Here is a 15,722-nt window from a genome sequence, read left to right on the forward strand (position 1 = left end):
TGCCGCTGGAGGCCTCTGGCCCGCTGTGCCTTTTCTCCTGCGAGTGGGCTGTGAGACACAGGCTGGCGCGGTAGAGGTTGTGGTAGTTTTGTGGGCGTCATTGGGGGCGCAGTGGTTAGCATTGTTGCCTCGCGGTGCTGGGGCCCCCAGGTCGGTTTTGGATCCAGGGTGCTGTCTGTGTGGAGTTTGCATGGTGTCCCTGTGTTCGTGTGGGTTTCCTCCGGGAGCTCTGGTTTCCTCCCACAGTCCAAAGACATGCTGGGAGGTTAACTGGCTTCTGGGAAAACTGGCCCTGGTGTGAGTGTGTGTGTGCCCTGTGATGGACTGGCGTGCCGTCCATGGTGTACCCTGCCTCGCATGCTGGGATAGTCTCCAGCTCCCCCGTGACCCTGAACTGGAAGGAGTGGTTGGAAGACAGATGGATGTTTGTTTGTTTTTTGTCCATTCACTGTGCATAGTCGTGCTTAGTGCCTGTCTTTTTTTTTCTTGCAGGTCATGGAAGCGGACAACCATTTTAATTTTGGCGGTCACCCCTCGGCGCCCGCCGGCTCAGGACTGAAGCTTTCCTCAGGGGAGTCTCTTTACACTAACGGGTCCTCGATGAGCTTCCCTCAGCAAGCGAAGAGTGAGTCCGCCGAGATGGGCGCGTCTCGCGGGGGCACCTCGGTCTTCCTGGGTGGGTTTTCCCAGAGGGGCGGGGGGAGGAGGGACAGCTGCAGTGCCCGTTGTTGTGGAGTTGTGGGTGATGGAGGAATATGGCGCCCATTTATATCAGACTGGCATGGTAGCACGGTGGGGTCCTGGGGTCAGTTCCAGACCGGGGTGCTGTCTGTGTGGAGTTTGTATGTTCTGCGTGGGTTTCCTCCAGGTATCCTCCTTTTCCTCTTACAGTCCAAAGACATGCTGGTGGGTAACTTGTCTTCTTTAGCTCGTTGCTAAAGCAGTTAGAAACCGGATGGATGGTCCAGATGTCAGAAACAGCGTGATGTAAGTGGGCCTCTGCGAGCTCCTTCGTTCGTTACGTTTATTGAGAGGGTCTGTTCGTACAGCTGGGTATTTCACGGGAGCACTCTGTGTACAGCAGCTGTGTCTCACCTGGGATTCGAACCCACAGCCTTCCGGTTACGAACCCTGACCGCTGCACCGCACCGCTGCCTTCCTCCCTTAGCTAACGCTAGGAAGATGACTAATTCCTCAGTGTGCTGTCCGAGAGGTGTGCTTTCACTAGCAATGAACCTGTCGCTCGTGTGCGTTAAAGGGGCGACGCGCAGGGAAGAGGGACAGGGATAGCGAGCCTGTCTGAGGAAAGAGCCAGTCACAGGAGGTCAACAGCAAGGGGGCAGCAGTGACCCCAGTTCACAGCCTTACTCTTTAGTGCCTGTTTGTCAGCAGTCTTAAGAACATCGGCAAGCTCACGGGCGAGAGGAGCCATTCGACCCATCTGGCCTGCTTGGTGGCTAATTGATCCCAGGCTCTGATCCAGATGTTGAAACCAGTGGCGACTGAAGCCGCCTGCTGGCGGAGCCCGAGCCTCGAATCCAGCCGAGACTCCACCTGCCCGCCTTGGCCCCTGTCCGAGAGCGTCGGCGTCCGCGGGTTTTGTGATGAGGACTGAGAGTTCAGGAGGGGCAGAGGGCTTGATAGGGCAGACCCCTGCCTGTCTGCTGCGAGCATCCTCCCCTTCATCCCCGACTCGTTAGCGCTGCGGCTTTCACACCGCCAAACGCTCGGAAACAGATGGCCGGTGCCGCAGGTGGTCTTTTTATTTCTCTAACAAAGCCCCGAGAAACGGAGGGCAAAGGATGGTTTAGTTCCTGATCTGAAGGCGGAGAATCTCCCCAGTGATGCCCAAATGTGTACAAGCTCACCGCTGCCTTTCTCCCTCTGTTCCAGATCTGAACGGCGACTTGAATGTGAACGGCATCACTACTGTAATCGGGACCAGCGCGGCTGGGTCCCACATCTCCTCCCACCCTTCCTACTCCCTGATGGGCAACCACCAGACCAGCCTGGGCTACGACTACCTGTGGAACCAGTCTCAGTATGTCCCCGCCATAGGGGCGGGGCAGGGGGCGGGGCCCGGCGTGGGTGTGCACCACAAGCAGGGCCCAGGAGGCGGGGTGATGCAGTTGCCCCAGCAACCGCAGCAGCAGCAGCAGCAGCAGCAGCAGCAGCCGGCGCAGCCCCAGCAGCACTTCCAAGGACACGCGCAGTACCAGCTCAACGGGGGCGTGGGGGCGGCGGTGACGACGGCGGCGGCGGTCTCGGCCGCTTCAGCTCGGCAGGCTCCCGCGGCGGCGGCGGTGGCGGCCCCACCTCCCAACGTCACCCTGAGAGGGGCCCAGTACTGGAACAGTGGGAGCCCCAGCCACCAGCAGAGCAGCTCCCCCCTGCCCATGAGTTACAACTCGCATGGCGTGTACGGGACGTACCCGAGCCAGGTGCATGCCCAGATGCCCCCCGCCCAGCATCACCAGCAGCAGCCCCAGCCGCTCCCCCATCATCATCACCACCACCACCACCAGCCTCAGCAGCAGCAGCAGCACTACGGCATGGTGACCAACGGCATGCCCTATTACCCCATGTCTCAGCCCCAGCGCCAGATGATGACCCCTCCCGCACAGGCCTACTCCTCCCCGCACGGCAGCCCGCAGCACGTGACCCTGAGCCGGAGCGCTGCGCCCAGCCCCCTCCCTGTGCCCGCGCCACTGCCGCCTGCGCCTGTGACCGTGCCCGTCCCGCCTCCTGTGAGTGCGGCGCCTGAGAAAGGAGGAGGAGGAGGAGGAGGTGGCGGTGGCCCCCTGACCCTGGACAGCTCCTCGGGCATGCGTGCGGCTCTGCCCCCCTCCGTCACGCCAGGTGGGTGAGCCTTCGTGTCCGGCCCTGGCACCCCGGCCCAGGTGCAGCGTTTTGGGGGTAGGGGTGGGGATGGAAGGGTAATCCGGTGCCGGGTTTTCCTTTTAGCGGTTCCCGTGGGTGGAGCAGCAAAGCAAGTCGCTTGACGCTCACCCTGCGCCCCTTCTTGTCCGTCTGCGTCTTGTTTCTGCAAGACCAGGCTGAAAATTCTGACGTGGCTGGAAGCAGCTGGAATCGCAACTGGCGGCTTCTAAACTCCGAAACGGATCAGCCTGCTCTGCAGTGGGAGGCTCGTTCCCCTGGTTTAAAAAGCGCAGCACGCTGTGGGACCTCAAGGCGCTGGCTGCAAACGGATCGACCTGCTTCCTTTAGAGAAGCGTCTGATTCGGCTGGGAGGGGGGAGGACGGGGTTGACGGGGGCGCAGAGTCATTTCCCGTGTTGCTCATCGGGGTCTCTAGCGCAAGGACCGGAGCCTCCAGCCGCACAAAACCCCAGCTTGCAGCCTCTGCAGCTCTGTTGCTGAAGGCTGTGCAGGAAATCGTGCAGATTTCACAAAGCGCAGCTGTGAACGTTGTCTAGCTTGAGACCATGTGGGTGTGGAAGATCTCTTTTGTTTCGCAGATCATTTTGAAGTCTGTCTTGGCTGAGAGGGGAGTTGGGCCCTGTAGTTCTTGGGCTGCAGGGTAGGAGAGGTGAAAGCCTGGCGATGTCCAGACTTCTCCAGATCTCTTGGTTAAGCGGTTCTTGACACCTTTAGGATCTTAAACACTTGAGACGAGTCATCCAGAATCCTCAAGGGCTTTGGCGAAACCAACCCACCGTACTTCTTAAGAATGAGCATTGAAACATGAACCAGTGAGCACAAGTGAGAGCTGGGAACAGGAGGCACTACTTTACCCGAAGGGTGGTGGGAGTGTGGAACAAGCTGCTGTTACTCAAAGCCGATACCCTGTATCCTCTCAAGAAACAGCTGGATCACATCCTCAGATCCATTAGCTACTAACTACCCAACGGACAGATGGTCCGAGTAACTCTTCTTGTCTGTTATCTTTCTTTAAAGAACGACCGACTAGTTGAGTTGCACTGCCAATCTTTATTGACACTGAGCTCTGCCAGCGACCACAAACAAGGTTGTGCCCCAGGTCTTGGACTGGAACAAAGGCCCCGTGATCTGTCCACCCTGCTTTGTGCATCCAGTGTCTAAATAAGTCTGGGAAACTTGATCTTGATTTGTGGTGTTCTGAGCAAACCTATGTCTCCACAGAGTCTGAGATTAGCTCTAACCTGGTGGAGGCAGAGGGGTGGGAGGAGCTGAGGATGTAGTGTTAACTGGGAAAAATAGATCTTGAACAGAAAAAGCAAAAGTTAAACATGGAAAGTATGCAGAGCTTCTTTTATGAACTTCTATGCTTGTACATTTTTCAGACTTGATGTGTGTGTGTGTATATACATCTCCTTTCCATTGACAGCACTGATGTTGCCCACAGTGTTATCAGCGTCCTGTCTGATTTCCTCTGGTGGGTCTCAGCTGTCTGTTTCCTGAGACAGTAGGAGGCTGTAAATCTCTGTGACTCGCCTGTTTCCTGAACCCTCTTTTCTCTCGGGTGAGGCCAGAAAGAACTCGGCTACAGAACCCACAGCCATCTTGCCTGCCTGTCTGCCTTTATCTCTTATCTTTGAATGAGCTGGAGTTATCAGGTCAGATGTTTCTCCTGTATTGAAGCAGGAAGAGATTTAAGTGTTTTATCTCTGTTGCTCTCAGTACATACTCCAGACTTGTGGTAAAGCTTATCACTTTTCGGGATGATTGTCTTGGGAAGGCCCTGTGTGATGCCCATCGCTCATTCTGAGTCATACCATACGCAGTCTGCTGGGTTTTGTGCTTGGCGCATAGTCTCAATTGCTTTCCCAGCATGCATGGGTGCCTGGTTTTGGGGGTGAGGGGTGAAGGGGGGGGTCTTGACCCATGCTTTATTGAGTTGTATTTGTGCCTAGGCTTTAATTCTTAATATAGCTGCTTTCACTAGACAAATTCCCTTTAAAATACATTGAAACTGTTAATAAAGTTGCATTGTAAAATACAGCTTCATGACTCAGTAGTGAAAATTGCTGCCTCGCAGCGCTGGGGCCCTGGTTTAAGCCCGGCTCTTTGATTGCTACTCGTGGAATTTGCATGTTCTCCCTGTGTTTGTGTGGGTTGCCTCCAGGTGCTCTGGTTTCCTCCCACAATCCAAAGACATGCTGCTACAGTAGGTTAGTTGGCCCTGGTGTGGGTGTGTGTGCCTTGCGCCAGTTGCCTGCTGGGATAGGCTCTGGCTCCCCAGCAGCCCTGAACTGGATTAAACGGTTTAGAAAATGGATGACTATAAACACCCCCCCTGCTCAGCACAAGCGTGACTGGAGTCCAGCTGTTGTCGGAAGCGCTCGAGCAGCACGCAGCACTAGTGTTCCCGTGCGCGAGGCCTGATTTTCCACAGGGCCAGCTGAAGGCTAGAAGTGGGTGAAATACGCGCTGATTTGTGAATACCCAGCATCCCCCGCCCCTGGGAACCTCCCGCTGCATCGCGGTTGACTAATCAAGGCAGAAGCTAGCAGCCTGGCTTGGGGCGAGTCGGGATGTCCCCAGGGTCATCTGCTGAATTTCCCAGCCTTTCCGGTGCGGAGAGGGGAATCGCTGCTCCCGCCGCCTGTGAATGGAAACTGCCTGTTCCCAGAGTCAGCCCCACCGTGGAGATGGTTTCTAGCCGGGGAATGGCTGTGGAGTCTTCTCTCCAGCACGGTGCAGAGTTCAGGACAGATGAAGCGGATGATGACGCACTTTGAGCAGGGCGTGGCTGCTCGGAATCTCCCCCCCCAACTCCGCTCAAGCGCAGGTGTCCGGCTGCAGCAGGAGGACAGGAAGTTCCTCTTTCCAGCGCTTGGCCGGCTCGCGCCTCCCAGCTGATTCTTATTTTTAAAAGTCTGCTCCCCTGGCCGGTGGCCCCCGGTCAGACTTCCTGCTCTCCCCTCCCGCGGCACGCGTTTCTGCGGCTCTTGTTTTCGAGACAGCTGCTCGGGGCCTCGGCGGTACGGCCTCCAACTCGCCAGGCTCTGTCTGTCTCTGCCGCGCGCACAGATCTCTGCGGCAGAGCCCTGGCCTGCGACAGCTCTTTAACGGCCCTTCTCCCGTTGGCGGAGGGGTCCCTGGCGATCGATCAGCTGGTCGCCCTGCATGGGAGCGATCAGAAGATGACGTCCTTTGTTTAGTTACAGTAGAAGAGAGCCAGGTGTCTTTGGCCAGGGGCAGGGGGAACGGGAGCGATCGAACACTCGCCTTTTCTGCAGAATCTTTGTCTGCATGTCTCCGTGTGTCCTGGCCGTTTGGCAGTGAGGAAGGTGGTTGGACATGAACTCTTCACAGTTCAGTAGTAGAAGGCTTTGTGCTCTGCTGCTCTGATTAAACCTGCCGGTGAGGTTGTGCTTGTGCCACAGCTACGCTTCAGCCTGCACTGTTGATTGTAAATCTCTGAGCCTGTATGTTGCTTGAATTGCAACCCGCAGGCCCATCAGTAATTTGTATTCCTCCCTTGCTGCTGACAAAGTCAAGGGCGTAAATAATATATTGTTTGCCTTTTGTTTAATTGTATTGCTATTTTATTACAGTCTTTGTGATCGTAGTTTAATTCCAGGAGATCAAAAATGATTCCACAAAAAACAGGTTTGGAGTGGGTCGGAATGGCATTTGAATAGGAAAATCTATGCACCTGCTGTTTCCTGGTCCTGGGGGGGTCAGTGTGTCTCCAGGGTGTCTAATCCCAGTCCTGGGGGGGTCAGTGTGTCTGCAGGGTGTCCAGTCCTGGTCCTGGGGGGGTCAGTGTGTCTGCAGGGTGTCTAATCCCAGTCCTGGGGGGTCAGTGTGTCTGCAGGGTGTCTAATCCCGGTCCTGGGGGGGGCAGTGTGTCTGCAGGGTGTCCAGTCCTGGTCCTGGGGGGGGCAGTGTGTCTGCAGGGTGTCCAGGTCTGGTCCTGGGGGGGGCTATGTGTCTGCAGGGTGTCCAGTCCTGGTCCTGGGGGGGTCAGTGTGTCTGCAGGGTGTCCAGTCCTGGTCCTGGGGGGGGCAGTGTGTCTGCAGGGTGTCCAGGTCTGGTCCTGGGGGGGGCAGTGTGTCTGCAGGGTGTCTACACAGCACACTGAAGCACAGCAGCCATTCTGCTCCAGCAGCTGTATACCATTTCAATCTCCTCTCTCTGTATCTCTTATGATCCACAGGGCACATGAGCAGCAGCTACAATGGCATGGAGAGAGTAGCAGCCAGGCCCCCCCCTGCCAAGACTGATGTTTTTGCCCCCGATCCGGCCCCCCTGCAGCCCGTGAGCGAACCCTGCCATCAGGGCAGCTCCCAGCATGCCCTCCCTAGCTCTGGACGCTCCCCGACTGAGTGCAGGGAGACGGGGCACGCCGTGGGGGTTCCTGTAGAGGCGGCCTCGCGGGATCCTGATCACGGGGACCAGAGTAGGGGCTCCCAGCTGGGGGGCGCCTCCCTGGGAAGCCCCTGCCCCGTGGGAGCCGCGCTGAGCCAGCCCTCCTCTCCTGGGCCAGGAAATGACATGCAGGCGGCAGCCGACCCGGCAGGTCAGACTGCCAGGCGGGACAAAGGAGAGGGGCCTGTGGCCAGCCCTGCCTCGCTCGGGGGGTCCATGGACGGGCCCCCCCGGGACTGCGACTCCCCTGACGAGTCCTCCCAGATGGCCGGGTCTCTGGACGACGTCTGCGACACAGAGGACTCCATGAGCAGCTTCCCTTGCCTGCTGGAGGACTCCGGGCTCGAGGCCCCGGGGGCGGGGGAGTCACGCTCGGGGGGCGGCGGCTGCGTGGGGGAGGGCTCCCCGCAGGGGGGCGCGCCCGGGGTGGAGGAGGAGTCCCTGGGCGCCAGCTCCGCCGCGGACGACTCCTCCCTCGAGGGCTCGGCCCTGGCGGAGACGGCGCGGAATGAATCCGTGGGCGACTCCCTCAACGAGGCCTTGCAAGCGGCCGTTTCCCTCGCCTCCGCCTCGGACAACGCGATCTCGAACGCCTCCTCTTCCTGCAGGGGTGAGCCTTGTCGTCTGCGATAGCCCGCTTCTAACTACAGCTACACTCAGCATCTTCACACTGGCGGTCCTGCGTGGTTCTCATCCTGCTGCCTGGCGCTGGAACTGCTGTCCTGTGACATCCTGTATGACAGCTGTCGTTCCTCCATCCATTCTCTGGCCTCCTCTTCCAGTAGAGGGTCACAGGGGAGCTGGAGCCTATCCCAGAAAGCAAGGCTGTCCATCACAAGACACACACCAGGGCCAGTTTTCCCAGAAGCCAGTTAACCTGCCCGCACGTCTTTGGACTGAGGGAGGAAAGCAGAGATCCATGAACATGGGGGTGGGGGGGGGCATACAAGCTCCACTCAGACTAAGCTCAGGGCCACAGCGCTGCAAAGCAGAGATATTGACCACTGTGCCACAGTGCCGCCCATCATGCCATTTATTCTTAGTTTAGAGAGTTTCAACTGCTCTGATTTTTTACCAAACAAAGCTCTCCCTTCCTCGGCTAGTTTATTAGCTACGCATCAGTGTAATGAAAGCGAACCTCTGAGCTCGGCAGCAGAAATAGGTCTGCTGTCTCGCATGTGGGCTTCGTGGGGTCATAGGTCAGCAGGAGGGGCCGGGCATGGCCGACGTTGGCGTTGTTGGGCTTGACTTTTCACTGCTGTTGATCGCAGGTTCGGAGAGCGAGGAGGACCAGGACGCCCCTGGTTCAGTGGCAGTGTCGGAGGAGGAGGAGGAGGAACACTGGGATGGGGGGCGGCGCCCCGTTGGCGCACAGGTGTTCGAGAACCATGCCACTCCCTCACTTAACGGCTTGGATGTGGCTGGGCGCGACGGCGGCGGGGCCTCGCCCGATCGAGGTAAGAGCCCGGCCCTGCCCTTCCTGTCCCGGCCGGGAAAAGAGCTCCAGTGGTCTGAAATGCACGCACGAGTTGTCCCCTTCTGTCTGGTGACTAATCCAGCTCTCCGTCTTCACCGACCTGTCCCTACCTTATTTAGACACATGCACTTCTTCACACTGTGTGCCACGTCTGTGCCCGCTTTCTAAAGTTAACCTGCACGCGTATTGAAGCGGCACTCTTGGTTTCAGTGCCCACAGTGGGCTCTGTCGTAATCTAAACCGAGTACTGGCTTCTGAACGGCTCCTGAGGTGCCGAAGGGTTTAGTGTTGGAGTGTTGGTCTAGGCCTGTAACTGAGGTCTGGCTCGTGCTTCTCGTGTCGTGAGGGGGCCATCACCTCGCGCAGCTGACTGTAGAGCAGGAGGGGGGTGGGGAGCAGGACTGAGCGGGCGACGCGGTTCTGTGTTGATCGGGAGCCGGGTGAACTGAAAAAGCCTCGGATCCAGGTGGAGCTGTGTGAGCCGCGAGGAGCTGCTTGGCATCAGTGCCAGAGAATCCTGAAGTGGCGACACACAGCTGGTAAAGCGACGCTCTGAGGTGGGGCAGGGTGGGGGTCAGTGGATCATATCTGTCATGCTTCAGTACAGCCGTCAGTGCTGTGAGCCGAGAAGTTGGGGTAAAAAGTTACGGATTGCCAGTTGGGGTGGAGTCAAATTAATTAAAAATCACCTTGCACTAGCTTTGAGTCCTTACACTGGTCTGAGAGAAAGAGAGAGCAGGAGACAGTTTTATGACGCCTTTGTGTGAAGTTGCTTTAGTGACCTTTAAAACCTTGGGGCTACCTTGTGGTGTCAGTTTGTGCCTTTTCAGAGGTTACTGTGGACAGCAGCACCACAATCGTCTGACCTCGGTGCACCTCGACCAGGCCATTACTAGACCTGCTGCTGGTTTCAGCTGTCCTTGAACTTGTATGCTCCTCTTTCTCTTGTAGATTCCCGGTTTTCTCAGGATGAATCAAAAAGTGAAAATGGAGGGGAGGAGGCCCCTGCCAAGGTGGAAGTAGGGGATGGCGGGGAAGAGGAGGAGGAGGAGGAGGACTGGGAAGAGGAAGAGGAGGAGGAAGAAGAGAAGGGCGAAGAGGACAGTGAGGCTCAGGAAGCTCTAGCCCAGGTGCAGGTGTCCTACCACCCCTCCTCCAGACCGGTACCCCTGCCATTGAAGGCGAAGAAGCGGGAGAAAGAAGTGGGTGGGGAGAGGGAGGAGACTGGCAGCACCACGCCCACAGGTGAGCCCCTCCCACAACCTGTGTGTCGCTGTTGCTGAATCAAACTGCATTGGAGAAGCTGACTGGAGTCCTTGTTATTTTACTTCATTTTCACTTCTTGTTTGTTGCAGGGGAGGTCCAGAGGAGGAGGATCGCTACAGAAGAGCAAGTTCGATTTCCTCTTTTGCACGGGTAAGGTGCTCTTCGCTCCTGGAGTGTCCCAGCAGTTTTCTCCAGGACAAGATCCTGCAAAGTCAGGAATCTGGATTCATTTATACAATATTTCATGTAGCATGTATATAGCCAACCTAGTCCCATTAAGACTGTGGGGGGAGGAGGGTTTTAAAAAAAATGGGGTACCTTATCCATTTTAGACACAAGAGCAGATCCACTGTGAAGGGGTTGTTTTTAATACCGCTGAACTAAGAATTATGTGTCCCTGATTCTGGGGGCCCCCTTGGACCCTTGTACCCAGGCTAAGTAAGACATAACCCCTGCCTTACCAGTTAAAGAGTGAAAGATTGGGATCACAGCCCTCAACACCATTCAAGAGCAGTAATGGCACTAAGCACGCTCCAGTGACAAGAGGTTGACAGAATTGTGCACAATTGGACACAAGTATTTAGCAGAGTCATGTCTGGCACCTGTATTGAGCCAGTTGCTGTAGACGAGCTCCAGATGGCAAAGGCGAAATGAGAGATGCTTTGTCACAAAGCAAGCACAAGTGCAGTGAAGTTTATTTCCTCCCCCTGCTAACTGGGCGCCTGTGTCCTCGCAGCTGGAGGCGGGAGATCCGCATCAGGAGGAGCGACAGCCGGCTGAAAGGAGAGACCTGGTACTACAGCCCCTGCGGGAAGAGGATGAAACAGTTCCCCGAGGTCATCAAGGTAGCGTCTCTGGGCGTGCACGAGCCCCCGGTTCATTTTGGCAATCCAAGGCCCCTTCGCAGGAACGAGCTGGTCTCGCAGTAGGGGGTCACCAACGTCAAGGCAGCCCGGGGTCCTCTGTGGCATGGGGCACGCTATGCAAAGGCGCGACTCCTTTGTATAAAACCTGTTAACGCAGAATAACGCAGAACACGCACACCAGTCTGTTTCTTCCCCCTGACTGGTGAGCACCAGCACTAGTGTCCAAACAGCGCAGTCGAGCAGCATGCTCCCTCGTTTCTAGGCGTTACTGCAGGAGTGCTGGACTGGCCTTGATTCTGGGGAGCCCCTGCACTGTCTCGGGGAAAGCCAGGGGTCCACAGTCCTGTGGCTAAGACCCTGTGATCTCAGGAAGTGTTCCAGGGGGCCTGATAACAACACTGGAGTCTACTGATGGGGCGGACAGCCTTCCCAGTGTTTTTCCACCCATCCATCTCCTAACTGATTCTTCCGGTACAGTGTTGTAGGGGAGCTGGAGCCTATCCCAGCAAGCCTTGGGCACAAGTGCGGATACACCCAGGACAGGACACCAGTCCATCACAGGACACACAGGCGCACACACTCACACCAGGGCCAGTTTTCCCAGAAGCCAGTTAACCCACCAGCATGTCCGTGGACTGTGGGAGAAACTGGAGCACCCAGAGGAAACCCAGGCGAACGCAGGGAGAACATACAAACTCCACACAGACAGTACCCCAGGTCCAGAATTGAACCCATAGCCTCACAGCTGAGGGACAGAAATGTTATCCTCTGCGCCATGCCCCCCGGTTCTGTCCCCGTCATGTTAATTATTAACCGTGACCTGAGCTTGACCTTGTTACTAACTAATCTTTCTCACCTGTCACCCCAGTACCTCAACAGGCACCAGGGTTTAGGGGTCACCCGGGAGCACTTCAGTTTCAGCCCCAGGATGCCGGTGGGCGATTTCTTCGAGGAGCGGGAGACCCCAGAGGTAAGCGCGGTCAGGTGGTCAGTCACGCTGTCCTCCAGCCGGGTCCAGACCGGCTGGGTCGGCGCTGCTCGGGGGGATCCTGGCCCTGTGGTTTGGGACGATCTCAGTTTCGCTCCAGCTGAGCTCCGTTTCGGAATCGAACCCCCTTAAAGTCATTAGCCGATGGATAAACTATAGGTAGGGAAACAGAAACACTCCTGCTCATTTACTGTATGGTACAGTCGCCACAGCATTAGATGTAAGCAGAAGCTCAAACATTGTTATATGCTATACAGAAGTGCGCTTAACGCACACAAGCCTCTGATAAAAAAATGCAATCAAAAATAAAAGTAAGTTCCTCCTCCCAGAAGATTCAAGAAAAGAATCCCAGCGTTGCTTTACGAGAGCCCAGCTCGCCAGAGTGGAAGTCTGCTCGTAGGCAGGGAATACCACGTCTTGTACGAGCCGGAGCCATTGTGGCGAGGGGTTCCTGTCCTGGCGGTGCTGAAGTGGACGTGCTGTGCCGTGACAAGGTGTGGGCCTCACTCCTCTGTCCCCCCAGGGCGTGCAGTGGGTCCAGCTGGCCGACGAGGAGGTCCCCTCCATGATCATGGCCATCACGGGCAAGCGCGGCCGGCCCCCGAACCCGGACAAGGAGAGGCCCCGGGCTCGGGCGCGGGGGCGCGACAAGGGGGGCTGCCGGCGCCGACCCGGGAGGCCCCCCAAGACCAAGATGGTGGATTTGCTGAGCAAGGTGGACGCCAGGCTGCTGAAGAGACTGGAGGCGCAAGGTGCATGCTGGGAAGAGAGCGGGACTCTCATTGGAGACTGTAAAAGGGAGACGTGGGTTTAAAATGTCCTGGAGAGCTGTAGGCAGTGGGGGTTCCGGGAGGGTGCTAGGGTGGGCTACCCCAAAATTGTGTGAAGCCTCCCTGAGAATGTATGCTGTGATCTTCAGGTGAATAGTACTCCCTCTTCTAGCTGTAGGAGTCATCTAGTCATCTGGCAGTTTTTTTAATCCAGCATCACCAAGCTTCCTGAGCCCTTCCTGTGCTCAGCAGGGCTCAGCCAAGTGAGTGCCGTAACCCAGGCTCGAACCCACGACTGCAGAGTCTAGCCCGTGCCTGTGCAGGCAGCTTTTTCAGCTGAGCCGTTTGGGAGTGTTCTCCTCAGGAGTTTTAACATCTACACTTCCTACTGGCTGTAGAGTTTTAATTTCTGAGCTGGTATAAACGAGACATAACGATAAAGAATGGGGCTTGTCAGCTGATGGACCTGGGCACTGTATGGGAATGCTGGCACGAGCACAAAATCAAAGCGATGTGCCCCCGCTGTCTTACAGCAAGGGGCTTACTTCAAGTGTGCCCAGGGGCCCCTGTGACACGGCACACATTGTGCAGAGCGCAGTCTCTTCATTACAACAGACCAGCTGACGTGGAATAGTGCAGAGCAGACTCACGTCAGTCTGTTTCTTCCCCGTGACTGGTCAGCACCAGCACTAGTGTCCAAACAGCGCAGTCGAGCAGCATGCTCCCTCGTTTCTAGGCGTTACTGCAGGAGTGCTGGACTGGCCTTGATTCTGGGGAGCCCCTGCACTGTCTCGGGGAAAGCCAGGGGTCCACAGTCCTGTGGCTAAGACCCTGTGATCTCAGGGAGTGTTCCAGGGGGCCTGATAACAACACTGGAGTCTACTGATGGGGCGGACAGCCTTCCCAGTGTTTTTCCACCCAGCTGTCCTGTCAGCTCTGCTGCTCTGTAATCACTGCTCCTGTGTCCCTCTCCCCGACAGAAACGCTTAGTGAGGAAGACAAGGAGAAGCTCAACAAAATCAAGAAGAAGATGAAGAGAAAGGTACGTTTCTTTGACTCTGTTGCTCCCAGGAGAATTCGGCTGTGACGAGCTGATCGGTTATGTTGCATAGTACTTACAGCTGTATCAGGCCTGGAAATAAGTGGCCCTCTGATTTTTGATGCAGGGGAGATGTGAGTTTTGAAGAAAGTTTCATGCCGGCGGATCTCCCTGGTCCGGCGACTTGGGGAAGTAGGGGGTGGGGGGGTTTCTGAAACCGGAAACGTGATGTGCGTTTGTGACTTGCTTTTGTCTTCCCAGGCGAGGAATAAAAGGAAACAAGACGCCAAGAACAAAAAGTTGAAACAGGAGAAGAAGAAGGCGAAGGTACCTCAGTCTCCCCAACACTTCCCCCTGAGATCCCTGTCCTGATCTGTCGCTGGTCTCCCCCGGCCGGGACCCTCCTCAGTGTGAACCCTGCTGCTGCTGCTGCACAGTTTTCTCGAAACCGCAGTCCCAAGCAGAGGGTCCTGAATGCACATCCTGCCTGGAGCCTGCTGTTCCACAGCATCAGAAACGAACGTGTTGTAGTCTGCAGGGTTTTCCATCTCTGTTCTAAAGCACCAGCAAATGAAGTGCTGGGCTGTTAAAAGGATCCCGTTCATTTAATAGTGAGCTTATTTAAACTGGATTCAGAGTCTATGTCCTATGGTGCCTACATCAGAGCATAAGACTTTTAAGAGGTTAAGACAAGGAGCTCATTCAGTCCCCAAGTGCCGGTAATTGGCACCTCTATACTTAATTGGGTGGTAATGGTTTAATTGGTGCGATTGAAGTGAAGTTAAGGACAGGGGCAAAAGCTGCTCTCCTGGCTTTGACAGTTCTGCTGTTTCTGGGGGTGGCGGAGAGCCCGAGTCACGAGTGACCCCTTCTCGCCTCCCTCTCCCCCGCGCAGCTGGAGAAGGCCAGGGAGAAGAAGGAGGACAGGGCGGCGGCGCAGGAGCTGGAGTCCGAGCCGCCGGAGGCCAAGAAGCGCCGCTGGAGGAGGAGGAAGGAGCCGGGCGAGAAGGGGGGGAAGGAGCGCGTGGAGCGGGAGAAACGGGGCGCCGGCCGGGGGAAGGCCAAGGCCGAGGCGCAGGCGCAGGCGCAGGCACAGGCGCAGGCCGAGGTCCTGGCGGAGACGGCGCGGAAGCTGGCGGAGAAGAAGGCCCTGGCGCAGAGGAGGCAGGAGGAGAGGAGGCGGCAGCAGCTGATCCTGGAGGAGCTGAGGAAGCCCACCGAGGACATGTGCCTCACCGACCACCAGGTAGGGGGAGAGTGCCCCCACCAGGGCGGGGAGAGACCTGCGCGAGCGTGTTCAGATGAGTGCTGTTTCCAAGGAAAGCTGAGCTTTCCGTTAACTTATCACCCCAAAACAAGAGCACCTCAACTCGGAGCCCTCAAAGCCTGGAAAACCTTCTGCCTGCATTTCTATCCGAGCTCTTTGTTAGCTAACAGCTTGAATTTCACATTGAGCAATTGAACTTGACTGGGAAGTGCTCCCCGTCTCCAATTTAGTGTAGTATTGGATCCAACAGTCCTCTTAATGATCTAATTTAGACCTTCATTTGCTTTAACGAACTTTGCATTCATTTTCAGCTTAAGCCAACAGAACTGCTCAAGCTCAGCACATTGCTTTAGCTATGGCAGGGTGTTCCAATTTATCTGACTGATGCTTTTATACAAAGAGACTCGGATTTGCAGCTATTTGGACAGCTGGATATTTTTCACCAGGTTCCTCACCTTGGAATCTAACCCATAACCTTCCAGCTACAACATCCCTATAATCACTGCACCACACTGGTGCCCTTAATTCAGTGGCATTTACATTAAACAGTGGTGAATTTGTAAGCTCATCTGGTGCCTCGTAAAGGACAGCAAAACGGAAACTTCCAACATGCAGTGCTAAAAACAATTAAAAAGATTATTAATCAAATGAGTTCAATTAAGGATTTAATTACTGAAAAAGACTTGAACTAGAATCGAGCCCTGTAGGCAAAGGGGTGCCGTGGACTGAAACT

General features: G+C 56.1%; 1 protein-coding gene across 4 annotated transcripts in view; it reads left to right on the top strand.

The window, feature by feature from the left end:
- The window catches only part of baz2a (bromodomain adjacent to zinc finger domain, 2A), a 43,798-nt gene that overhangs the window by 7,532 nt on the left and 20,544 nt on the right, over positions 1-15,722 (top strand). For all 4 annotated transcript variants that reach the window (XM_088912916.1, XM_088912906.1, XM_088912924.1 and 1 more), the window contains exons 2-13: positions 493-625; positions 1,894-2,859; positions 7,105-7,926; positions 8,588-8,773; positions 9,745-10,038; positions 10,149-10,209; positions 10,796-10,904; positions 11,794-11,895; positions 12,437-12,665; positions 13,664-13,725; positions 13,984-14,049; positions 14,618-14,968. In XM_088912916.1, coding sequence (XP_088769042.1) covers positions 496-625; positions 1,894-2,859; positions 7,105-7,926; positions 8,588-8,773; positions 9,745-10,038; positions 10,149-10,209; positions 10,796-10,904; positions 11,794-11,895; positions 12,437-12,665; positions 13,664-13,725; positions 13,984-14,049; positions 14,618-14,968 — 3,378 coding nt within the window. In that variant the 5' untranslated portion in view covers positions 493-495. The remainder of the gene's footprint in view (positions 1-492; positions 626-1,893; positions 2,860-7,104; positions 7,927-8,587; positions 8,774-9,744; positions 10,039-10,148; positions 10,210-10,795; positions 10,905-11,793; positions 11,896-12,436; positions 12,666-13,663; positions 13,726-13,983; positions 14,050-14,617; positions 14,969-15,722) is intronic.

Source organism: Atractosteus spatula, chromosome 1 (assembly GCF_055471065.1).
Source record: "Atractosteus spatula isolate fAtrSpa1 chromosome 1, fAtrSpa1.hap1, whole genome shotgun sequence".
NCBI classification, from domain to species: Eukaryota; Metazoa; Chordata; class Actinopteri; order Semionotiformes; family Lepisosteidae; genus Atractosteus; species Atractosteus spatula.